Below are 27,097 nucleotides of genomic sequence, written 5' to 3'. Positions count from 1 at the left end.
AATTCCATTTCATTTCATTGGTGGTGAGTAATGAACAATAGCAGAGGACAGGGCCGCTGCTAAGCCTTTGGAGGCCCTAAGCACAACTCTTCAGGAGCCCCCCCTCATGATTAAATAATAATAATAACAGTAATCTACTAACTAATGAATATATGCTTTGTAATGTAATTCAATATTTTTTCATGACGTTTTCTTTAGTCTATCTTAATCTAAGAGGCCCCAATTTTGGGGGCAAAGTGGTTTGTGCCCCCAAGCACCGGTTGGTGCCCCGAGCGCTCTGCGTACTCTTCTTATGCCTAGCGGCGGCTCTGGGGGAGAGCAGATGAATGGATATGAGCTTCTCTCCCCCTCAGCTGGGTCACTTCAAAGCCAGGACTTCAAGTAGACTCATAAATAATGACAGCTGGCTGCAAGGAGGCATCCGAATAACAGCACAGCACAGCACAGCACAGCACAGCACAGCACAGCACAGCACAGCACAGCACAGCACAGCACAGCACCGCACCGCACCGCACCGCACCGCACAGAGCACAGCACAGCACAGCACAGCACAGCACAGCACAGCACAGCACAGCACAGCACAGCACAGCACAGCACAACACAGCACAGCACAATACAGCATAGCAGCACAGCACAGCACAGACTAAAGGCCAATTTATACTTATTGGCGCTGACGGTTGCAGAGCCTGTGCAACCGTTTGTGCGCGACCACACCCCCCGCGCAGAGGCTCTGCAACCGTCGTCGCGCGCCTCAAAAAAATCCTGACTACGCGACAGACGGTTGCGAAGGTCGCAGAGAAAAGGCGCTGTGATTGGTCGTCTCGATACTTCCTTCTTCTCGTGGCGGCACAGTTCTCCGGTAGTTTACGAGAGCCAAACTGTCAATATTCTGTGGAATACGAACACTTTCTTTCTAGTCTGTGTAAATAAATGAAGCTACAATGACTGAATTAGTAAGTAGCAAACAAACACTACATCAGTTTAGCACTCGCAGCACAATGCCTGCAGTCTGACTACTGTACTGTAGCCTTGTAGCTATGTAGCCAAATGTAGCTAACGACATGACACCTCGTGCGCAGATCTATAACATCAATAGTGGTTAGCAACCGTAAGCAACAGGCGCCGTTGCTGAACTATAATCTGCCCTTAACACAGCACAGCACAGCACAGCACAGCACAGCACAGCACAGCACAGCACAGCACAGCACAGCACCACACCGCACAGCACCACACCGCACAGCACCGCACCGCACAGCACAGCACAACACAACACAACCCAACACAGCACAGCACAGCACAGCACAGCACAGCACAGCACAGCACAGCACAGCACAGCACAGCACAGCACAGCACAGCACAGCACAGCACAGCACAGCAGGCATGAAGGAAGCCTTTGTGTGCAGTGCACGTGCATTGCGCATGGACACGAAAACATCTGTGAACACACACAATGGATATGTCACAATTGGCATGCGGACTCGTTATTTAAAAAAGCACAGCAACGCCTTCACCTGCTCAGGAAACTCAGGACATTTCAAGTCAGCGAGGACATTCTGACGCCAGTGTAGGCCTACCGTTCCCTCATAGAATCAGTCCTCACCTTCTATATATCCTCCACGTACAACTTAATTGGCGTTAGACAACAGAACAATGGATATGCATTGTGTGTGTTGCTTGTGTTTCCACACATGGATATATGCTGTATATTTGCTGAAGAACAGTGAGAGCTGAGGCTTTCTAGCTGGAGGGGAAACACATATAACCAGCGCTGACAGGGTTGCCAGATTCCACTTGGGCTGTTTAGAATGAGCATCTGACTGTGGGTTTAAAAAAAAAGAAAAACAAGTGAACAAAAAACAAACAAATAAAGAAAAAGTATGGGGCATTTTTTTCTATAGATGTATAGCCATAGAAATCAAATAGATTTAGTTCTAACAAGATGTAATGCCTCCAGGCGGTTTTCAGCATGTACTGGGCTGGAAGACACCTCATCTGGCAACCCTGCATATAGCCCTCACCTCGTCTGGCAACCCTGCATATAGCCCTCACCTCATCTGGCAACCCTGTATATAGCCCTCTGGCAACCATGCTTATAGCCCTCACCTCATCTGGCAACCCTGTATATAGCCCTCACCTCATCTGGCAACCCTGCATATAGCCCTCACCTCATCTGGCAACCCTGCGCATAGCCCTCACCTCATCTGGCAACCCTGCGTAGGCTATAGCCCTCACCTCATCTGGCAACCCTGTATATAGCCCTCTGGCAACCATGCTTATAGCCCTCACCTCATCTGGCAACCTTGCGTAGGCTATAGCCCTCACCTCATCTGGCAACCTTGCGTAGGCTATAGCCCTCACCTCATCTGGCAACCTTGCGTAGGCTATAGCCCTCACCTCATCTGGCAACCCTGTATATAGCCCTCACCTCATCTGGCAACCCTGCGCATAGCCCTCACCTCATCTGGCAACCCTGCATAAAGCCCTCACCTCATCTGGCAACCCTGCGTATAGCCCCCACCTCATCTGGCAACCCTGCATATAGCCCTCACCTCATCTGGCAACCCTGCGCATAGCCCTCACCTCATCTGGCAACCCTGCATATAGCCCTCACCTCATCTGGCAACCCTGCGTATAGCCCTCTCCTCATTTGGCAACCCTGCATATAGCCCCCACCTCATCTGGCAACCTTGCGTAGGCTATAGCCCTCACCTCATCTAGCAACCCTGCGCATAGCCCTCACCTCATCTGGCAACCCAGCGTAGGCTATAGCCCCCACCTCATCTGGCAACCCTGCGTATTCTATAGCCCCCACCTCATCTGGCAACCCTGCGTATAGCCCTCAGTGTGAGTCCATATACAGCCCCCAGTGTGATCTCTGATGATTCAGGCTGATGATTGCACTTTGAAGACACAGTGTGTCAAAATCATCTGCACTCAGGGTATGCAATATACAACGTACAAGGTACTTTGCAATCTGCCATTTATTTTGGGGAATAAAATGTTGGAAGATGACAACTTTGCTCCATGAAAATCCGGCACTGAGGGGAAATGTAGTCAGGATGTGGCCAGAGTCCGGCTCCTAACCAGCATACCGTACACACAGTATATTCCACATCTCCATAATATTTTGAGAACATACTTTTTAAACCTACAGTAGGTATATATAAAATGCATTTTGCAATGCAATGTAATGCAGTGTAATGCAGTGCTCAAAAGCCAAAATGAAATTAAATAACCCTACATATGAAGAGTTCAGATGCAAACTCCCCTAACTCCATTTCTGAAGACCTGCACCTCTTTATTTTAAGAGAACCCCGTTGTTGGTTTGGTTTACATTCATGTACTTGATAATACATATAAATAGTTATATTACATAACCAAATGTTAAAATATGCAATTGTGATAGCTTTGTATTAAATAAAAATGAATTAAGATTGTTTTCTGAAAAGCCACTTAGGGGATTTTGCATCTGAACTCTTCATATAAATAATTCTGTAGAGAAGCTCATCATATGTCCACAGCCCATCGTCTCATCCGGCATCCTCATTACCCTGCAAACTAGATGCAATGCTTCAGGAGGATACGGACTCATATCCCTCACCTCTCTCATCTCTCATCTCTCATTTTTCATTTTTCACGGTTCATACACCATCGCCCTCTCTGGCAGGAAGTGCCACCAGAGTGATGATGATGTCATCAATACGTGCCATGTCCTCCTGATGCCTAAAGATTCTCCCATCTGAAGCCATGAAATATGCAACATGCAATTTGCAATATGCAATATGCCATGCCACACAGTATGAAGTGCACTGATTTGCAATAAGAACCATTCCATGTTCATCCCATCGAACACGTAGTGCACTGATTTGCAATACCAATTTCATTCCATAGAGCAGAGGTTCCCAAACTTTTTCCCCTGCGCACCCCCTTGTACATTTCAGTGTGGTTCGCGCACCCCCTAAGTGAATATTTTGGTGTGCTGATGGCCACGCAAGTATAATTCACTGCGCATTCACTGCACATTATGCACTGTTGTTTTGGGGAAACCTCTTTTCCAATAGTCTAGGAGTTAGACTATACTTCAGATGGACCCTTCCAGCATACAATTCACCATCCAACTACTAAATGTTCATTAATGCTGGATGAAAATTCACATATCCACCATTGCTCTATTTAGCTCGAGCACCCCCTTATGGCAGGCCGCGCACCCCCAGGGGTGCACGCACCACAGTTTGGGAAACCCTGCCATAGAGGATGGGGAGCCGGCTCCAGTGTTGCCAGATGTGTCTGACCAAATCCCGCCCAAAAGCTTCTCAAAAACCGCCAAAATGCGCTAAATTCCGCCCAAATTCAACAAATTTCATTGACTTCTATGGGCCCAAAACGTCTGAAAAAAAATTCCAAATGGCCAATTTTTCCTTTTTTTTCCCCGCAGACGCTCATCCCAAGTATCCCAGTTGGGCGGGCACCCGCCCAATCTGGCAACACTGCCTCATCCTGTACCATAGAGGATGCTGGATGCCAAGAACTGTTAGGGGGTGTGAAATGGAGAGAAGCCTGAGGAGGGGAGCAGATGGGGGGGGGGGGGTGAAATGGAGAGAAGCCTGAGGAGGGGAGCTGGTGGTGTCAACAATGATCCATTCGGTGATGCAATCCAATGCGGGGCATGGACGATCCAGAATCGATCCGGCAAGTTCCAGAATCGATCAGTTTCAATTTTCAATTACTTCTATGGATATTTCGGGAGCAAATGAATGTTAAATTAAATAAAAGCATTTCAAAACATTGCAAGGCTGGTACAGACTCATACAGACTGATACAGAAAACAGCCAATAAATTGTTGCTCAGTATCTGATTACTTGTATTGCCTCATAATGACTGATGAAACATTTGCTTTGCTTTCAGTAGAAATGTAATGCATTGCAATGCATTGCAGAATTGAATCGGATCGGATCGCATAGAATCGAATCGAATCGCTACCTCCTGAATCGTGATCGAATCGTGATCGTGAGGGCCGTGCCAATCCACACCACTAGGGGGAGCAGATGAGGAGGACGAGTGGAGTAGAGTAGAGGGGGGGGGGACTATGATAAATAAGTAGTGTGTGAGTGTAAAATATGCATTTCATACCATAGAACACGTAGTGCACTGATTGGCAATATGAATTTCATTCCACAGTCGATGAAGTGATTTGTGCATTTTAAATACAGCACGTGTTGATTGGGAATATGCATTTTAAACCATAGAGCACGTGTTGATTGGGAATATGCTTTTCATGCCGTACCATAGAGTACGTGTTGATTAATATGCTTTTCATGCCGTACCATAGAGTACGTGTTGATTAATATGCTTTTCATGCCGTACCATAGAGTACGTGTTGATTAATATGCTTTTCATGCCGTACCATAGAGTACGTGTTGATTAATATGCTTTTCATGCCGTACCATAGAGTACGTGTTGATTAATATGCTTTTCATGCCGTACCATAGAGTACGTGTTGATTAATATGCTTTTCATGCCGTACCATAGAGTACGTGTTGATTAATATGCTTTTCATGCCGTACCATAGAGTACGTGTTGATTAATATGCTTTTCATGCCGTACCATAGAGTACGTGTTGATTAATATGCTTTTCATGCCGTACCATAGAGTACGTGTTGATTAATATGCATTTCATGCCGTACCATAGAGTACGTGTTGATTAATATGCATTTCATGCCGTACCATAGAGTACGTGTTGATTAATATGCTTTTCATGCCGTACCATAGAGTACGTGTTGATTAATATGCTTTTCATGCCGTACCATAGAGTACGTGTTGATTAATATGCTTTTCATGCCGTACCATAGAGTACGTGTTGATTAATATGCTTTTCATGCCGTACCATAGAGTACGTGTTGATTAATATGCTTTTCATGCCGTACCATAGAGTACGTGTTGATTAATATGCTTTTCATGCCGTACCATAGAGTACGTGTTGATTAATATGCTTTTCATGCCGTACCATAGAGTACGTGTTGATTAATATGCTTTTCATGCCGTACCATAGAGTACGTGTTGATTAATATGCTTTTCATGCCGTACCATAGAGTACGTGTTGATTAATATGCTTTTCATGCCGTACCATAGAGTACGTGTTGATTAATATGCTTTTCATGCCGTACCATAGAGTACGTGTTGATTAATATGCTTTTCATGCCGTACCATAGAGTACGTGTTGATTAATATGCTTTTCATGCCGTACCATAGAGCTGCACCAGAGTGTTGCAGTGTTGCAGTGTTTCCCAACCTGGTGGAGAGCAGCCTGAGGGGAACAGATGAGGAGGACCAGAGTAGAGTAGAGTAGAGTAGAGTAGAGTAGAGTAGAGTAGAGTAGAGTAGAGTAGTAGAGTAGAGTAGAGTAGAGTAGAGTAGAGTAGAGTAGAGTAGAGTAGTAGAGTAGAGTAGAGTAGAGTAGAGTAGAGTAGAGTAGAGTAGTAGAGTAGAGTGTAGTAGAGTAGAGTAGAGTAGAGTAGAGTAGAGTAGAGTAGAGTAGAGTAGAGTAGAGTAGAGTAGAGTAGAGTAGAGTATAGGGGGGAATTACATGAGGTGTGTGTGTATGAAGTGTGTGTGTGTGTGTGTGTCGGGGGGATGCAGAAGATGAAGAGGGGAAATACAATGTGCGTGCGGGGACGGAGGATGAGGAGGAGGGAGGGTGTGTGTGTGTGTGTGTGTGCGTGCGTGCGTGTGTGTGTGTGTGTGTGTGTGTGCGTGCGTGCGTGCCCGCGCCTGTGTGTGTGTGTGTGTGTGTGTGTGTGCGTGTGTGTGTGTGTGTGTTCAGCCTGCTAGGGGCTACAGGGAGTAGAGAGAGCCTGGACACCACAGCCAATCAGGAGAGAAGGGGCTCTGTGATTGGAGAATACAGAAGAGGTTTTTAGAGCTTTAAAAAGTCCTTTATTGGACCAATGATTCAAATTCTTACAAAGCCGTCAGAACGTCATCATTTTATTTTATTTTTTTTACTGTTTTTCTCAATTGGTTTTGTACATTTCTCACAACAGAATAATGCTTCTCAAAAGTCTTTGTTCAATTGTGACTTCCTGGTGTTACCTCTGCACATGGTCAAGATAAGCACTGTATAATTTTCATTGGATTTGCGTCCATTGGAATGTGATCTGAATTGGTAAATTGCTCGCAGGTAAATATTGACTCTCTCTAATCAAAGGCAATAAAAGGGATAGAGAAAACAGGCATGCAATACAACAATAGGCACTGTACTGCATTATATTACTCTATGCCTCATGTGCCCTTTATAATTACGCTCCACGCAAAATTACACTATTTCCCTAGAATTTCACAAGACAGTAAGTGCACTTTATACAGTATCAGTGTATTGTTTCAAATTTATTTTGCTTTACAGTTCTAGATTTTTTTTCACATGGGCTTGCAAGACAAGTAAAAAGGGATGGTAGAGGGCGCATTTTGACACCTCAACCAGAGTTTGCTATTTTTCCTATTTTGCCATGAGAAAACCTGTCAAAAAATAGGTCATAGTCTAAATGTATATCTAGGACAATCTTATCTGATCAATGTAATATAAAGTCGAATTTACAACATTTCCCATCCAATCAAAACAACATTTTGCTTCAGAAAAGATCCTCAAGAGTGTACTATTCAATTGACAACATGACAAATCGATTTGACTAGCTTGTCCATACACGGACCACACTATGACACAATGACTAACCATTCTGCTGGCACTGATACGTTCATTGACACAAAAACTTGGGTTTTGAGCAAAAGACTTGGTTTTGCAGGTCATCCACGGTGTTTTGCCATTCGTTAAAGCTGTTTTAAGAATGAATATTATGTTTTGCAAATTGCGAGAGAGATTCGAGAAATGTACAAAACCAATTGAGAAATACTGTAAGCAAAGCAAAGAAAAACAAAACCAAAACCAAACCAGTTCCCTCCTTACAGCGTCAACACCACCTCTCCTCCTCATCCACCTCACACAACAGTCCTCCCAATCCCCAAATTCCCAAAAAAGAATCTACATCATTCACCAATACAGAATACAGAAGAGAAGGAGCTCTGTGATTGGAGAATACAGGAGAGAAGGAGCTCCGTGATTGGAGAATACAGGAGAGAAGGGGCTCAGTGATTGGAGAATACAGGAGAGAAGGAGCTCCGTGATTGGAGAACACAGGAGAGAAGGGGCTCAGTGATTGGAGAATATGGAGCTGGCAGGTGATTGGGGAATACAGTAGACTACTATATCTGCTGAGTGGAACAATAGGTGCAATCGAAAGTGATAACAAAATGCAATTTGCAATTACGCGGTGAGTCATACTTTCACACGTTGGCCACGTCTCAGTAAACTGCTCCCTGGGTCTGGGGAATCGGGATGGTGGACTGGGGCATATGGAGCTGGCAGGTGATTGGAGAATACAGGAGAGAAGGGGCTCCGTGATTGGATAATATGGAGCTACTATAGCTCTGGCAGGTGATTGGAGAATACAGTAGGCTGCTACAGTATACGTGCTGCGGGGACTGTAGGACCTACCGGTATGTATTGTGTATACCTCAGCGGTGTGATTGAAAGTGACAACAAAATGTGATCTGCAATTACGCGGTGAGTCATATTTTCACACGTTGGCCAAGTCTCGGTAAACTGCTCCCTGGCTCTGGGGACTGGGGGACATGGTTCATCCAGACATGACAGCTGTGCTCAGCTGGGGAGTATAACTGCCATGCTGATTGGAGCGTTTATATAGACTGGGGAATATAACTGCTGCTGATTGGAGCGTTTATATAGACTGTTATATTGGCTGTGGAGCTGCAGAGTCTAAATTACTCTATTGGTTGTGTGTGTGTGTGTGTGTGTGTGTGTGTGTGTGTGTGTGTGTGTGTGTGTGTGTGTGTGTGTGTGTGTGTGTGTGTGTGTGTGTGTGTGTGTGTGTGTGTGAGAGGCCCACAGTAGTCTAAATCGCCACTATTAGTTGTGCAGCTATCCAGTGTCTAAATTGCTATTATTGTGTGTGTGTAGGCTACAGTACCTATTTACTACGCTGGGGCTGTTGGGGGCCCCTCATAGAAAGCAGATTTGGTGGGGCCCTAGGCAATAGGTTTGGTGCGGCCCCAGGCAATAGGTTTGGTGGGGCCCTAGGCAATAGGTTTGGTGGGGCCCCAGGCAATAGGTTTGGTGGGGCCCCAGGCAACAGGTTTGGTGCGGCCCTAGGCAATAGATTTGGTGCGGCCCCAGGCAACAGGTTTGGTGCGGCCCTAGGTAATTGCCTCGTCTGCCTATTGGTAAAACCGGCCCTGCTCACACGAGTCTAAATGGCATGTATTGGTTGTGTGTGTATGTGTGTGTGTGTGTGTGTGTGTGTGTGTGTGTGTGTGTGTGTGTGTGTGTGTGTGTGTGTGTGTGTGTGTGTGTGTGGCCTACTGTGGTCTAAATAGCCTGTATTGGCTGTGTGGCTATGCAGTGTCTAAATCGCTTGTATTGATTATGTGTGTGTGTGTGTGTGTGTGTGTGTGTGTGTGTGTGTGTGTGTGTGTGTGTGTGTGTGTGTGTGTGTGTGTGTGTGTGTGTGTGTGTGTGGCCTCCAGTAGTGTCTAAATGCCTCTCCTCCCCCCTCTGTCCTCTCCTCTGCAATACAGCCGGCCAGCAGGCGATACTCTGGTCTCCCTCTGGTACAGTGCGTGTGTGTGTGTGTGTGTGTGTGTGTGTGTGTGTGTGTGTGTGTGTGTGTGTCTCTCCTCTGCAGTACAGCCGACCAGCGGGCGCTGCTCTGGTCTCCCTCTGGTACAGAGTGTGTGTGTGTGTGTGTGTGTGTGTGTGTGTGTGTGTGTGTGTGTGTGTGTGTGTGTGTGTATGAGAACAGAGACACACAGCTCACTTATGGACCGCTGGGAACAGAGTGTGTGTGTGTGTGTGTGTGTGTGTGTGTGTGTGTGTGTGTACAGAGGCACAGGCAGCTCTCTAAGGTTATGCACATCACCAGGTTGCTGTAGCTGTAGCTGAGCTCGGGACAAAATCAGCCTCTGCCTCAACTACCGCACACACTTGACAATTATCCATCCATGACTCTGTTTTATCAAAATGTATGGAATGTATGTATCCTAGTTTATGGATGCGTATTTCGTATGTTTAATAAAGTCAAATGTTTGTGTGACGAGCCTGTATTTCCCTCAAGAGTCCACCATCCGCCATTCCCCTAGTTTACAGTACAGCCGGAAATTGTTCGTTTTCATTATTTCACATAAATGATCTATAGGACCTATGTGTAAAAAGCGTGCAAAAAGCCCAACTGGGAAACTCCAACTCCCATTATCATTGTGACACAGCACTCCACAACACACACGTGCACAACGAAATTGCATTCAATGGGAACATTGCGGCAAGACAGTACCATGCTCTGGGTACCTCAGTCATGGAGGAGGATGGGGGCGAGCACTGGTTAATTACTCCCCCCACCAAGCTGGTGGGTCAGGAGTCGAACCCGCAACCTTTGGACTACAAGTCTGACGGCCTAACCGCTTACCCATGACAGCCAATGATGGTTACAACCCCAATCACAATGAAATCCAGACCTTAAAGGTACACTGTGCAGGAAATGGCCAAAAAAGGTACTGCAACTATGCTGCTCATTGAAACTGGGCTGCCTATTGCCAATATTTAACAAATATTTCCTAGTATGGCCAAAGTACAGTCATTTTTGCAGCTAAAAATGGCTATTTTTGGAAATTCAAAATGGGGGACCATGGAGAAGATGCCCCTTTTCATGCTTAGAATTTGATGGTGGTGGTAAGTATTCATGAAAAGGTAACATTAGTGAATGGGCAGCATGAATTCTGGAAATAAACAACAAAAAATCTCACACAGTGTCCGTTTAATGTTTGGCGTAATGAGTTGTCAGACCAGGCCAGCCCTGGGCCCTCCATCCACGTGATGCTGCACAACATAATCCCATAACCAAAACCAGTCTGACCAAGATGGCTATTTGAAATTCATACTGTCCTCCTTTTTGGAGCAAATTAAAGTTGAGATTTCAATGTTGCCACTACAAAATAATCCAAAGGAAAGAGTGGACTGATTGATAGCTTCAACCAAGAGACAGTTTATAGAGGCAGGTTAAAGGCCCTCTGAGAACATGGTTTCCCAGGCAAATTTGCCAGAACAAAGCTCACAGAATCTCATAGTTACGATAGCCAGGTTATTAGATGATGGCTGGTATTCAGGCACAGAGGGCATGGAGGGTGATAACAATCAAGAAGAAAGGTTGATTTGTCAAGAGAAGCGCTAATTGAAAGTAAGCCTAACTAAAAAAAACTTTTACTCAAATTGCATTTTTAAAAAGTTTTTTACTTTTACTTTGAGTATGATTTTAACAAAGTGAAGATACTTTTACTCAAGGCTACATTTTTTTCTGTAGTCTTTCCACATCTGCTGCATTCTCAACACCTGCAGCCTTTTCGAGAGGGGTCTGGCTGCAGGCTTGCAGCCGGGTCAGTAGTGACGTCACCACTGAACTGCGGGACAGAGTCAACGTCACACGTGAGCCACACGACAGTCTGTGGGCTTACAACATACATAGAACTAATACCAGAGATTGCTAATACCTACAAGACCGCGCCATCAAGCTAAAATGTAAACAATCCGATCCTCGGTCTCGTCTTTTGAAATTCAGACTTTAAATTGAGAAGACATGTTTTCAACACATAGGCCTATAATGTTGCTTAATGTCGAATGTTATGTTTTGTGGTCTGTGTCCCTGCTCTGCGCATGTGCAACACGATTCGTGGAGTAAGCTTAGTCGCCCTTCAGTTTGCTAAAGGCTTGTTTCGCTGAAAGGCTGTCTGTACTCTGTAACATTTGTTTTGTTCGAGTAGCCGAGGTTATATGGCATTTTTCGTGGTTTATTGATACACCACGTAATGTTATAACTGTAGTGTGTGCCGGGAAAGAAACGAAAGGCCAACTAACAGAGTATCACGTGGAACATTAAAACAGACCAACACCTCTTTGCTGGTGGTTGAAATTTGGAAGGCAAAACAAATTGATCAAGCAGCATCGTGGCTCAGCAAGTTAACCCCGTAACTTGTTTTTCTTTGGGATAGCAATGATGTGGACGATGTGGCAGGTTCGCGTCCCCGAGGGGGACGAGTTGTGTTATCATACTTCTGCCACATTCCTAACATTATAATGTTGCCGGTGGTGTATGGAAAATATCTAGACCAGAGCCATTTCATTGGGTTAATTAAAGTTAAAGATTAACGACATATGACGTGGCCGTCTGTCAAATATAGCCGAGGCATTTTTTTCTTTTTCTGAAAGACGATGTAGCCTAGGCATAGGCCTACATAAGAAAATAATAATAATAATAATAATAATAATAAAAACACATTGTGTGCAGTGCAAGCTTGCTATCTCAGTTGCCAAAGTAACACAACTCCCCCTCGGGGACGCGAATCTGCCGCATCGTCCACTTCATCGCGTGTGACGTCGACACTGTCCCGGACCCGGAGCAGTTCAGTGGTGGCGTCACCACTGACCCGGCTGCAAGCCTGCAGCCAGTCATTATAGGCCTTTTACACATAGGATGTTATCGTGTAGTCTGCCGCCACCCAGCGGTCAAAAAAATGCATAACAACAACTATCGAAGCGCTTCAGCGACAAAACAAAAACAAAAATGTAGGGATCACTGCCTGGTAATGGCACCTGCCCACCCAGTTAGTTGTTTTGAATACCTTAAAAAGTTCAGCATGGCATGACACTCCACTCTCACCCCAATGCCACTAGTATTCTGAACCGTCTTGTTTTGAACTTGGTACCGCTTGGCAAAGAAAAGCCTCCGCCTCCTTGATCATCTGGGTGATTTTGTATCGGACAGACAGAAGTGGGAGGGAAGCTCAGGGGAGAACAGGCTCTCACTCACACGTGGAAAATGACTAGGGCATAGGTCACTCCATAACACTGCGACTGTGTGCAGTTGACCCACACACACAACGCAAACTTTGGCCCAGATGTTTAAAACTGGGCCACAGTGGTTATTATTTGTCACCAGCTGCGGATGGAAACTGCTACAACCTGACATTCACCTGTCATCATCAAGTCCGAGGACCGGTCGCTGAATCACGCATAACTCATTTCTTCAAAATATCACTGAGGGTACGTTTTGTTTATGCATCAAATATGCAGTTGCATTGTTTGAGAGAAGTATGATTACGTTCGTTGATATTCGAATGATGTGAAGACAATGCTAGCTGATGATGATAAACATGCTAGGCATCACACACACACATTAGCCTACTGTAGTCAAGCCAAGTAGCTGCTATAGCACTGCGAATTAAACCACTGCAATCTTCGCCTGCTGACACTGGTAGTTATGATTGTGAGGCATCCCAAGTGAACTGCAGTATATGCAAGACAGATGTTTAAATGCAAACTGAGAGGTTGCTTGCATTATGTTCGTCTCCCACTGTAATCTCACTTAACGTCCAATGCCAAGCTAACAGCAGTACCCAGGATAGTTTACTCGGCTTTTTGTGAAGTTGTAAATATTGCATGCAGCCAGCAACTGTTTTCGAAATACTATAACACTACAGAAAACGTTGCGGGGTGTGCAGAGTAACGTTATGGCTGAATACAAGATAACAAAACGAAAATATAGCTAGCAGGCCAGTCACTGTTGACTGCTTTCAATGATGGTGCTAGCACTCAAACATAACACTGCAAAAAGTTCAGTACATTTGTAAATGTTTTACTTTAATCTCGGGAAACATATTCGACTGCCGGTTGTAAGATCTGTGTTGTTTGGTCGTCATATTCAATTATGTAAAATGCCTCTTAGCGTTAGCTTACTGCGCTAACGTTAACACTAGTTAGTCATTTCAGTGTCCAATGTTCAAGTTAGCTTGCTAATGCTAACAGCACTGATGTGTTGACATTCGGCAAGTAAGATGACAGTTCAGATTCAGAAGTTGACAGTTTCCTGCAGAAAAGCCTTGCTCTCAATGACGTCCTTCAGCCATTTCTCCCTGAACCTCGTCTTTCCTGGACGATGTGTGAGTCTGTTTGATTCCACGAAGAAGTAGACCTCCACAGGGAGAGTTTGTGGTTTGATTTTGGAGATCTCGATGACGAAGTAGACACAAGCTGTCCCTCTAGGAATTGGACTTCTTCGTGTCGGGACGCTCCACTGCGCTCTGTAATGATATTGGGTTTGATATTCCAGCTCAGTCTGTTGGATAAACTCTAAATCATACAGCCAGCTAGAGTGAATTTCCCATGTGGCAATATACTCCTCTATTTGCCTTTTGCCCATATCAATAGTGAAATCTTTGCAGGTTACCCAGTTGATGTTCTTCATCTCGTAGTTGTCTGACTGGGCGCCATGGTCCACTGGCATGCAGCCCACGATGTTTTTTGCCGTTTCGATGACATCTTCGACGAGTTCATTTGCTTTTTCAAATATATTATTTGATTCCGTATCCATGATTGGCTGTTTGACAAATCGAAACGACTTAACACACGGTCAGCTCTGCGTTTTGTTAGAAAGTGTCTGTAACGGTTTCGGTCTGTAGAGGAATTTTGAGTGGCGCTGCTAGGTGGTTGCTATGGTAACGATAAACAACTCCTTGTGGAGCCAGGTGAGCGCACGTGAGAGTGGAGTTTTGTCCAGAATCTCAGCCTGGTATTTTGGTCTGTTGCACAGCACCAGTGTGAGATAGATACTGGATTCAAGTGTGCATGTAGATTGCCATTGATGAGTTTTTATAATTTGCACTGAGAAGCCCCCCCCCCCCCCCCCCCCCCCATACAAATCTGCCATGGTCACAATAGGACCACCTATCCATCATTACAGTAGGGTCCTTATTCCAGGGGCAAATGCACAATTCTGCAATTATTCACTTTTGGTCAACCAGGGACCCCCTGGCAGGTGGGGGCCCCTAGGCTGCAGCCATATCTAGCCTGTGCATTAATCCGGCCCAGGCCATGGTCACAATAGGGCCACCTATGCATCATTACAGTAGGGCCCTTATTCCAGGAGCAAATGCCCTGCTTGCCCTCCTATTGGTCCACTGATGCCACCAGGGGCCGCTTCTGAGCGCACAAATTCTGTGTGACTATCTATGACTTCTGCTAGACCCAGCCACTATGGACCTTACGCCTCGAAGAATCCTTGTCCCAACCTACGTGGACCTTATGACTCTACAATCTCTATCTATCTCTTCTTCCTCTGCCTTCTTGCTATTTCTGACTCTCCTCTCTACCTCTCCTTTTAAATCCATCTCTAACAATGATGTTTTTTTCCCATTTGTTAAGCACTTTGAATTGCATGCCTTGTATGATACAATACTATACAAATGCAATTATTATTATTATTATTATTATTATTATTATTATTATTATTATTATTATTATTATTACTTCTGATTCCAAAATCTTCCTTTTTTCAGATGCCCCACCTGCAGACAACTGTGTAATCATCCTGTTGTACACAAGACAAGACTTCCAATTCATGACAGGAGCCTCGGCCTACAGTGCGCCTGTGGGCCACTCAATGGAAAGCAGAGACGCGTTGTCATTCAGCTGCATAGTAAAGGACTCCACTGTCCTCCACCCCGCTGTGTGTAGATGGACACACACCTTCAGCCAGAGCCATAACTGGACCTGCTGACCCCCCAAGGTGACAACACCCCCCCCCCCCCCCCCTTCGAGGTGACAACCCCCCCCCACCAACGCCCCCCCCCCCCAGGTGACACCCCCCCCCTCCCCGAGGTGACAACCCCCCCCTCCCCCAAGGTGACAACCCCCCCACCCAGGTGACCCCCCCCCCCCACCCCCCCCCAGGTGACCCTACTGACGCCCTGAGGTGAATCCCCCCCCTCGAAGTGACGCCACCCCCACTCCCAGGTCACCCTACTGTTCCCCTTCCAGGTGACATCCCCACCCCCACCCCCACCGCCCCAGGTCACCCTACTGTTCCCCCTCGAGGTGACCCCGGCTGATGAGGCTCTGAAGCGCGGAGACGTCACGTGTCCCCTGCCTGCGTCAGCTCGTCGTCACGGTTCCGGTTCCCGGCGCTCCGCATGTCGCGTCTGAAGAGCACGCTGGACTCGGTCTCCAAGGCCGTCAGCGGCACCGTCAGCGGCACCGACATCCTCAACAAGATCTCACGCCTCAAGCCAGGCGGTGAGTACAGGCCCATTATATTATATTATATTATATTATATTATATTATATTATATTACATTATATTATATTACATTATATTATATTATATTACATTATATTATATTATATTATATTACATTATATTACATTACATTAAATAATATTACATTATATTATATTATATTAATATTGAGTACAGGCCCAGCTCTCTCTTACCTATTATATTATATTATTATTACATCATATATTATATTATATTATATTATATTATATTATATTATATTATATTATATTATATTATGTTATATTATATTATATTATATTATATTATATTATATTATATTACATTATATTATATTACATTATATTATATTACAATATATTATATTATATTATATTGTATTATATTATATTATATTATATTACATTATATTACATTACATTACATTACATTACATTATATTATATTATATTATATTACATCCTCAACAAGATCTCACGCCTCAAGCTGGGCGGTGAGTAAAGGCCCACTTCTCTCTTACTTGTTATATTATGTTATATTATATTATGTTATATTATATTACATTACATTACATTACATTACATTACATTACATTATATTATATTATATTATATTATATTACATTACATTATATCAAATCACATCATATTATATTATATATTATACGATATTATATTATATTACATTACATCCGCAAACAAGATGACAATCCGGATCCAGTTTTTTTTTTTAAAGATTCTTCACCATTGTGGACAGGGCGATTTTTACATTCCAGTTTCTAACTCCACAAAAAGAAGTCCTTGAAAGACTTGGAAAAAAATGAGTCCTATATTAATTAGTCAAATGTTCTAACACACTGCTTTCTTGGCAGAGGTCTGCACTTCTAGTGCACTTCTAGAATTATATGACATTATATTATATGACATTATATTATATGATATTATGCTAAATTATTATTATCACATTATATTGCATTGTATTTCATTATATTACAGTGTATTGTATTATATTACATTGCATTATTGGATTATATTATATTATATTCATCATTCATATTATGCTAAATTATTATTCTAATTAAATTACATTACGTTGTATTGTATTTTATGTTATCATATTAGAATTTATTAGGGGTGTAACGGTACACAAAAATCACGGTTCGGTAGTACCTCGGTTTTAGGGTCACGGTTCGGTACATTTTCGGTACAGTATATGGTAACAAAATAGAAAACCATTTTCTTCCTCAGCACGTAAATTTCACCAAAATATTGTCAAAATACAAACGAGAGAGAATGCAAGAAAAAACAGGTGTAGAGGCTTGGTCTTTGTGAAACCTTGAGGAGAAAGTACTATTTCTTACACTGATGAAATCTCCGACCCAAAGTAGCAGGTTGTGTACAATGTGTAAGAAATAGTTCATCAGTGTAAGAAATAGTACTTTCTCCTCAATGTTTCACAAAGACCAAGCCTCTACACCTGTTTTTTCTTTCATTCTCTCTCAGGGTTCTGCACAAGCCTCTGCATGTAGTAGCAGCATAATGTGAAAACACGAACAGAGTAGCCTTTTACTCAATCTTTCGGTACAGCAGTTTGTTTCGGTACAGGTCTTTTCGGTACGATACGCCGGTTCGGTTCGATATCGTTACACCCCTAGAATTTATATTATATTGTTATATTTTACAACAGGTGCCCCCGTCACCGTGGGTGCCAGCGCAGGGGCGGGCAGTAAAGGGGGCGCCGTGGAGCTCCACGCCAGCGTCACCGCCAACATCACGGCCGCCGCACAGGAGCCCGCCGCCGCTACCGCCACCGCCACCGTCGTCATGCCACACGCCGTTACCATGGAGACAGCGGAGCAGGAGACCAGGAGGAGGGAGGAGGAGGAGCAGCAGGATAGGAGCACAGCACCTGAACAGGTACAGATGACGATACACTACATTACACTACACTACACTACACTACACTACACTACACTACACTACACTACACAAGGACTACACATTACAGCAGCAGGAGAGGAGCACAGCACCTGAACAGGTACAGATGACACCACATTATACTACACAAGATAACATTACACTACTACACTACATTACACTACACTACACATTGCATTGCATTACATTACAATACAGTATATTACATAACACTACACTACACTACACTCCACATTAGCCTCAGGTGCTATTCAGAACAGGTAGACTGGACACAGGTAATAATGGCAAGTAGAGTGAGTAGAGTAGAGTAGAGTAGAGTAGAGTAGAGTAGAGTAGAGTAGAGTAGAGTAGAGTAGAGTAGAGCCAACGTGAGAGAGAGTAGAGTAGAGTAGAGTAGAGTAAAGCCAACGTGAGAGAGAGTAGAGTAGAGTAGAGTAATGGCAAGTAGAGAGAGTAGAGTAGAGTAGAGTAATGGCAAGTAGAGAGAGTAGAGTAGAGTAGAGTAATGGCAAGTAGAGAGAGTAGAGTAGAGTAGAGTAATGGCAAGTAGAGAGAGTAGAGTAGAGTAGAGTAATGGCAAGTAGAGAGAGTAGAGTAGAGTAGAGTAATGGCAAGTAGAGTGAGTAGAGTGAGTAGAGTAGAGTAGAGTAGAGTAGAGTAGAGTAGAGTAGAGTAGAGTAGAGTAGAGTAGAGTAATGGCAAGTAGAGTGGACATGTGATGGAGGTGTTCCTGCACCTGTTCGTCTAGCCTGCTCCTGGCCATCCCATAATGCAGTGTTTCCCAACCAGGGGTACGTGTACCACTAGGGGTACACGAGCACACTGCAGGGGGTACTTGGAAAAAAAATAATTTTAACAAATGCATGGAACATAGTCACACTGGAATAGAAAAGTCGATGTAAAACATGAGTTAGGGGGTACTCATGGCACAACGAAAAGGCTTAGGCGGGGGTACATGACACATACACCGCATTCCACTTTATTATGCAAATGACATTTTTCGCTGTTTCCCCAAATAATCAATACAAATGACAGTCGTCATAATTTTCAAGTCATCAGCCATTAGAGTACAATTTAAAAGTTTTTGAATGAACCTTCCAATGATAACGGTATTTTTTTAAATAATAAAAAACTTTAAATGCTCTGTTCCACATTATTACGCAAAATAGTTTTGTAGTTATTGCAACGGGCGTAGCTCAGGAACTAGAGGGTGGACTGTATTTAGGAAATTGGGAAATACGTGCGTGTCTCCTTGGTGTGTCGGTCAGAACACAGGACAACAATGTGAAATGAAAGGGGGTTTAATGAAAGTCTCTTGGTGGTAGATGAATACAATAAATGCAGCACAGCAAAGCACCAGGGTACACTTGAATGTAATTCCAAATAAATCTTCTTGAATAGGTCTCCAAATTATTTATATGTTAAAGGTAACAAAAAGGCATTTGGGTGTGTGTGTGTGGTATTTTCTTCATTTACGCACACAGGAAAAGGCAAACTTCGGCAGGACTTCTGCAGCAAGCGGCATCAATTCAACTAACGGACTTAAAACTCGTGCCCGGGAACATGAATAAACTACCTACCACACTCTGTGCACGTGAACCATGAATATTAATGAGGATCACGACAGGGGCACATGCACAAACCCTGGCCTTTCCAACACAGCCGCCCCCAAATTTGTGGCTAAATTTGTCCCTTGGAAAGGCTGCCCTGAAGTCAATCAGGGTCGGGGTCATCAGGGTTGTCCTCTGCGTCGGTGATCTCTGGAAGCACGATCAGGCGGACGATGGGCCTGGTGTAGACTCGATCGTGGATCTTCACGTCGGCTGTCCTCACCCGTCCGTCGGCGCCGGGGAAGACCTTGACCACTTTGCCGATCTGCCATGAAGACCGGGGTACTTGGGGATCGATCAACATGACCACCATGCCGACTTCGACGTCTGGGGAAGGATTCTGCCACTTCCCTCGGGTCTGTAGTCCCAGCAGGTAGTCTTTGATGTAGGCTGACCAGAATCTCTCTGCCAACACTTGGGAATGTCTCCATCTCCGTCTACTCAGCAGCTCTGACTCCGGATAGATGACTGGAGGTAGGGAACCATCTGGCCGCCCCATGAGGAGACAATTGGGCGTTACCGGGTCTGGATCTGCTAGGTCAGCTGAGACATATCCCAGCGGCTTTGAGTTCATTATGGCCTCGATCTCAGTGAGGACAGTCCTGAGGACTTCCTCGGTCACAGTCTCTGAGCCCACTGTGGCATATAGGGCAGTCTTGACCGACCTGATCTCTCGCTCCCATACTCCGCCAAAGTGGGGAGCTGCAGGCGGGTTGTAATGGAAGCTGATCTGTCGCTTGGCCAGGAGTTGCTGCAGGTCATGGCTCAGGTTGCTGTAGGCTTCTTTGAGTTCAGACTCTCCTCCACGGAAATTAGTGCCTTGGTCAGAGTAGAGTTCGGCAGGCTGACCACGACGGGCAATGAACCGTCTAAGGGCCATGAGGAATGAGTCGCTGTCAATGGATGTCAGGATCTCTAGATGGACCGCTCTGGTTGTCAGGCACTTAAAGAGCAGGCCCCACCTCTTCTCATTTCTGCGCCCTATCTTAATCAAGAGAGGGCCGAAGCAGTCCATGCCAGTAGAATGGAATGCTGGTTTGTACAGCCTGAGTCGAGGTGGTGGAAGGTCCATCATTTTCTGGCTGGCTGGTTTGGACCTCCATTTGCAGCAGTCTAGACAGGCTCGTTGGTGCCTACGTACTGATTCCCTTCCTCTGAGGATCCAGAACTTCCGACGGAGTTCTGCAAACACACGTTGGGGTCCTGGGTGGCACAGCTGAACATCGTAGGCTTTTATGAGGAGACGAGTGTTAGGGTGGCTAGGATCGAGAACTATGGGATGGATTGTGTCTGCGTCCAATCCTTCTACATGTCTCAATCGACCTCCAACTCTGATGAGCTGGGTGACGTGGTCAAACTCAGGGGATAGACAGAGTAGTCGGCTACTTGAGGTGACTGTTTTTCCCTCTTGTAAGAGCTGATAGTCTTCAGAGAAACCATCTGTCTGGACTCTCCTCAGCACTAGGAGCTCTGCTTCTCTGAAGGTATCTGCAGGAGGATGACCAGTCAAACCCGCCGCCCCATGAAGCTCCTCCGCTACTGCTTGCAGCAGGTCTTGCCAGCTGGAATGCTTGCGCCCATCGGTGACAGGTGGAAGGGTAAGGGTTAGCCCACAGAAAACTGTCTTCCTCAGTTCTGTGTCATCATCTCCAGCTGGTTCGACAGGATTTGAAGGCCATTCGCTTGGTGGCTGCAGGAGGAATTGTGGTCCTTGGATCCACCGGTTAGCGCCTAATAGCTGCTCCAAGGGCTTCCCTCTAGTGACGTCATCTGCAGGATTTCTGGCAGAATCTACGTATCTCCATGCTTTCAGATCGGTCAACTCCTGTATCTCTGCCACTCGAGTGCCTACAAAGACCTTGAAATGGCAGGACTCAGAGTGCAACCAATGGAGGACAGTGGTAGAGTCTGACCAGTAGGTGACTTCTTGGATGGGCAGCGTAAGCTCTTTCAGGAGGACATTGGCTAGTTGAGCACCTGTGAGAGCCGCACAGAGCTCCAACCGAGGCATGGAGTGCTGTTTTCTTGGAGCTACACGTGATCTTGCCAGGAGGAAGGCTAGGTGTACATTGCCATCAGTATCTGTAGACTGCAGGTAAGCCACAGACCCATACGCTTTTTCTGAGGCGTCACAGAAAACATGGATGTTGTGGGTCGCCTGTGGGTTGTCCAGTGTGGATGGTAAGTAGCACCTTGGCAGGATCATCTGAGGTAGGTATGTCAGCTCGGACTCCCACTCTATCCAGGCTTGCAGAAGGTGTTCAGGGAGCAGGGGGTCATCCCAATCTCGATGCTTATCCCTGAGCTGTTGGACTATGACCTTTGCTCGTGTGGTAAAGGGCAGGAGGACTCCAAGCGGGTCATATTGAGTGGCCAACACTCGGTAGATGTTTCTCATTGTAGGGGCATTGTAAGACACAGGCCTGTGTTTGAAGCCTAGGGTGTCTGTGTCACAGAACCAACTCAAGCCCAAGGTGGATTCTCTTGCTTCTGCTCTGTCCTGTGAGAGCCATAGCTCCAGCTTGGCAGATCTAGCATCAGGTGGGAGGTGGCTAACAACCTCTGGCTTGTTGCTGGCCCACTGTCGGAGGTCGAATCCTCCCGATGCTAAGAGGTCTCGCAGCTTGTCGAGCAGATGGCGGGCTTCTTGGCTGGTTCTGAAGCTCTGGAGACAATTGTCAACATAGAAGCACTTCTCCACAGAGAATCTGACGTCTTCTTCTGCCGTGCTGTGGGATGTGACATGTCTCTGTAGAGCAAAGGTGGCACAACAAGGGCTGCAAGTTGTCCCAAAGGGTAACACTTGCCACTCGTAGATATCGGGGGGGTCGTCTCTCCTGCTGTCGCGCCATAGGAAGCGTAACAGAGGCTTGTCTTCAGGCAGGAGTAATACCTGGTGAAACATACCTCGTATGTCTCCGCTGATGGCCACACTATGCTGCCTGAACCGAAGGAGAACTCCCAGGAGGGAGGGGCTGAGGGTTGGACCAGGCAGCAAGGCTTCGTTGAGGTTGAGACCCTTGTATCTGAAGGAACAGTTGAATACTATCCGATCTTTGCCATTGTGATTGACAATGAAGTGGGGAATGTACCAACTTTCCCCTGTAGGGGTGTTCTCGGAGGACAGCTTGGTCACCACTTTCGCGTCCACTAGCTTCTTGACCTCTACATTGTAAATCTCCGCTCTGCCAGGGTCTTTCGCGAGACGCCTCTCCATGCTCCTGAGGCTGGGCATGACAGCTTCCTTGGGTGCCTGGAAGCAGGGAGTGCTGGCCTTGCGCAACAACGGGGTGGCATAACGAAGGACTCCATCCACCTCTACTCGGGTTGTCTTGGCCTCCAAACAGCTTATGGCCTCTTGATCCTCCCTTGACCTTGTGACTTGCTTCTCGCAACGGTAAGGCAGGACATCAAGTTGCCAGAGGCGTTCCACATCTCTTTTGAGTTCCAATTCGGCGGGACTCAAGGAAAGGAAAAGGCACTGTGGTGACTGGAGCTGTGTTTGGAGTAGACAGACTGGACCCTGCAACACCCATCCAAGCCGGGTTTGTACGGCAGCTGGGCCACCTGATGGTCCGAGACGAACAGGTGTGATGGGTGTAATCAGATGGGGGTGGTCCGCACCGATGAGTAGCAGGGGTGATGCATGTTCGAAGGGCTGCAGAGGCAGGTTTTGAAGGTGCTTGTACTTGCTCTGAAGGGCGGCAGGATACGAATGGTCAGCGAGTCCAAGGCGCTCAGCAGTGAAGGCTGCTTTAATCTGATATGTCTTCTGAGGCTGGTTTGCAGGAGAGAGCTGGAAGGAGACTGTGGAACCAGTGAGGGTTTGTACATCCTGACGTATGGTTCTCAGTGTCAAACTCTCTTCTGAGCCTTGCATGCCCAGCTTAAGCGCAGCAGCTGCGAGCAAGATGGTTCTCTCTGATCCATCATCGAGCACTGCGTAGGTTTCGAGAGTTTTCCCTTGGTAGCGAATCAGCACTTTGGCAACCTTCAGGAGGACTCTTTTACTGACTGTAGGCTGGTCCAGGAAGAGGGTTTCAGTGGCTGACCTCACCAGGCTTGGAGGCTCTTTGGGGCTGGCGTCTTTGGCATTCACCTCATCTGGAGGTGCTTACCTTTGCAGATACTGTACGGCTTCTTCAGTGTGCACTGCGCAGCCTGGTGAGTGCGTGCACACCGCCAGCATCGATGGTTGGCTTTTATCCAGTTAGCCATCTGTTCTTTATTGAAGGCTTTAAACACTGTACACTGGCTGAGGTAGTGTTCGCTACTATTACAGTATGGGCAGAATGCCTGTGATGTGGCTTTCTTCTGGGCGGAGTCAGCTGACGTAGTGACTGAGTCAGCTGCTGGTTGCTTGGACACTTCATTGGCTCCATGCAGTACTGTAGCGGAGCGAGCTGTGGGTTTCGCTTCGCGCTTGCGCTCAGGCTTTGGGACTGTTTTCTGCCCTCTGTCTGGGTTCGTAGCAGGCGTCTCCTGACACCATGCCTCGTAGTGCAACCACTGTGACAGGTCATTGAGTGTGAACACTGTTCCTCGTCCTCTTCCCATCTTGCGACGGAACTCTGACCTCATCTCTGCTGGTAGTTTACTCAAGAGACGATCCACATGGGAACCACATCTCAGTTCCACTGCGCCTTCTGGACCCAGAGTAGCAAGCATGCCGACAAGAGCTCTAATTTCCAAGGCAAATCTCTCAAAGGCAGCAGTGTCTCCTCTTCGCACATCTGCTGAATCCATCACGCTGGCAATTTTCTTGAGAGCTAGCTTATGGGGCTGGCCATATCTCTCAGTCAATGCAGCCATGGTGTGAGAGTAGGGGAAGGGAGAGTTCATGTAAGAATCTGCCACCAGACGTGCTTCCTCGAGTTTCAAGTGATCCAGGAGAATTTGGTATCTGAATAACTCTGTAGAGTCAGGAGGTAGGAGATTGTCAAGGGCTCTCTTTAGACGAGTGAACTCGCCAGGATCTTTGGTGACAAAGTTGGGTATTGTCGCTTTAGGACCCCTGTACGATTTCTCTTGGCTGGGGTATGTAGGCGCTTGTACGGGATGTGTAGGATATGGCTGCTGTGGAGGGTATCGAGGCTGCGGTGCTAACAGTGGAGGTTGAGCATACGCAGGTCTGGGTGGTGGCATCTGTGGTTGGGGAGGTGGCATCTGTGGTTGGGGATAACCAGCAAATGCAGGCTGACTGGGCTGGAAGCCAGGAGGTGCTTGAGTAAATGACTGGTGAGGCTGCAGTCGGTATGGATTGGTTGGCTTAGTTGAGGAGTGACCATACAGTGGGATACTAGCTGATGGACGTGGATGTTTAATGGGAGAAAGGGATGCAACTTGGTCTTTCACTATCTGCAGCTCTGACATCATTCTCCCTAAGAAGTCAGTCAACATCTGGTCTCTGTCTGTGGGTTCTCCAGGATTCGTAGGCTGAGAGGAGGAAGGATAATAAGGCTGTTGACCAGTTGTCTGAGATGACTGCATTGGGCGGTTGATGGTGGGCTGAGAAGGTGGAAGCGTCCGTTGCACTGCTGGAGTTGAATGAGGTCGCTGAAGTGTTAGTTGAGGTAGCGGGGATGCATGTCTGGATGCAGGATGAAGAGAATCTTGCTGTATATGCTCAGTAATGGGCTGGAAACTGTGTTGGCTAGTAGGCACTAATGGTGGCTGCAATTGCTGCCCTTCCCATGGTTCGTGGTAGGGAGACATGGGTGGATGATGGTCAATCTGTGACAGAAAAGGACTAGGACGGCCTAAGTCAGGCAGCATTGGATCCACGTTGTGCTGTAGCGCAGGATGCAACCCGTCTTCGTCAAGAGGAAGCAACAGTTCACCATGTCTGTGAGGCGTTTCAGCTCTTGAAGTATGCCGTGCCTCCATTAGGTCATCTGGCATATATTGTAGCGTCTCTTCAGTACCCTGTGCTTGCTGGTGCTGTGCTGCTGAGGGGAGCAATGGGAGGGAAAGTCTTCGGCCACCCGTCAGATCATAGTCTTCAAGATATCTAGGTGGATGAATCTGGCGTTTAGGCCTGACGACTTCTGGTTGGGGTGAATCAGGATGCATATCTTCAGGATATAACTCTTTCCAAGGCTGACACGAAAATCCGCACCGAAGGACCTTTATTGCAACGGGCGTAGCTCAGGAACTAGAGGGTGGACTGTATTTAGGAAATTGGGAAATACGTGCGTGTCTCCTTGGTGTGTCGGTCAGAACACAGGACAACAATGTGAAATGAAAGGGGGTTTAATGAAAGTCTCTTGGTGGTAGATGAATACAATAAATGCAGCACAGCAAAGCACCAGGGTACACTTGAATGTAATTCCAAATAAATCTTCTTGAATAGGTTTCCAAATTATTAATATTTTAAAGGTAACAAAAAGGCATTTGTGTGTGTGTGTGTGTGTGGTACAGGAAAAGGCAAACTTCGGCAGGACTTCTGCAGCAAGCGGCATCAACTCAACTAACGGACTTAAACTCGTGCCCGGGAACATGAATAAACTACCTACCACACTCTGTGCACGTGAACCATGAATATTAATGAGGATCACGACAGGGGCACATGCACAAACCCTGGCCTTTCCAACAGTAGTGTTGTAATCCAAATTTCTTTCTTTTTTTCCCTTTTACATCAAAACAGTTGGAATTTGGTACCTTCTAAATTACATTTCAATGTTCAATACTTGGTGATAAGCTCTTTGTCTTAGTAACTGGAATGCTGTGATTAACATTGAAGTCAATGGCAGGGCATTGCATGGGAGTTATGGAAGCCCAGATATCCTTGATGCTTTGCTCTCAGCTGTTTTTGTTTGTTTGGTCTGGTGACCCACACTTCACTCTTCAATATACCCGTAGATTTCCATGCCACGTTTAGGTGCTTTGGAGGTGATGACATTCTAACGCACCAGACATAAAACGCCATTGAAAATGAATGGGATGCTATGTCTGGTGAGTTTGAATGTCATCACCTCCAAAGCACCTACACGTGGCATGGAAATCTACAGGTATATTGAAGAGTGAAGTGTGGGTCACCAGACCAAACAAACAATAACAGCTGAGAGCAAAGCATCAAGGATATCTGGGCTTCCATAATTTCCATGCAATGCCCTGCCATTGACTTCAATGTTAAACGCAGCATTCCAGTTACAGCTTATGACCAAGTTTTGAACATCGAAATGTAATTTAGAAGGTACCAAATGCCAACTGTTTTGATGTAAATGGGAAAAAAAGAAAGAAATTTGTATTACAACGCTACAAAACTGTTTTGCGTAATAATTTGGAACAGAGCATTTTGGGCATTTTAATTTTTTTATTATTTTAAAAAATACCGTTATCATTGGAAGGTTCATTCAAAAAC

At 45.9% G+C, this 27,097-nt stretch overlaps 1 protein-coding gene across 1 annotated transcript in view; it reads left to right on the top strand.

The window, feature by feature from the left end:
- Nucleotides 1–16,024: 16,024 nt before the first annotated feature.
- pnpla8 (patatin-like phospholipase domain containing 8) overlaps nucleotides 16,025–27,097 on the top strand; it is a 62,777-nt gene continuing 51,704 nt past the window's right edge. Inside the window, exons 1-2 of the mRNA XM_063217663.1 lie at nucleotides 16,025–16,183; nucleotides 17,874–18,103. Coding sequence (XP_063073733.1) covers nucleotides 16,081–16,183; nucleotides 17,874–18,103 — 333 coding nt within the window. The 5' untranslated portion in view covers nucleotides 16,025–16,080. The remainder of the gene's footprint in view (nucleotides 16,184–17,873; nucleotides 18,104–27,097) is intronic.

This window comes from Engraulis encrasicolus, chromosome 15 (assembly GCF_034702125.1).
Source record: "Engraulis encrasicolus isolate BLACKSEA-1 chromosome 15, IST_EnEncr_1.0, whole genome shotgun sequence".
NCBI lineage: Eukaryota > Metazoa > Chordata > Actinopteri > Clupeiformes > Engraulidae > Engraulis > Engraulis encrasicolus.
This window is presented reverse-complemented; position numbering and strand designations above follow the sequence as displayed.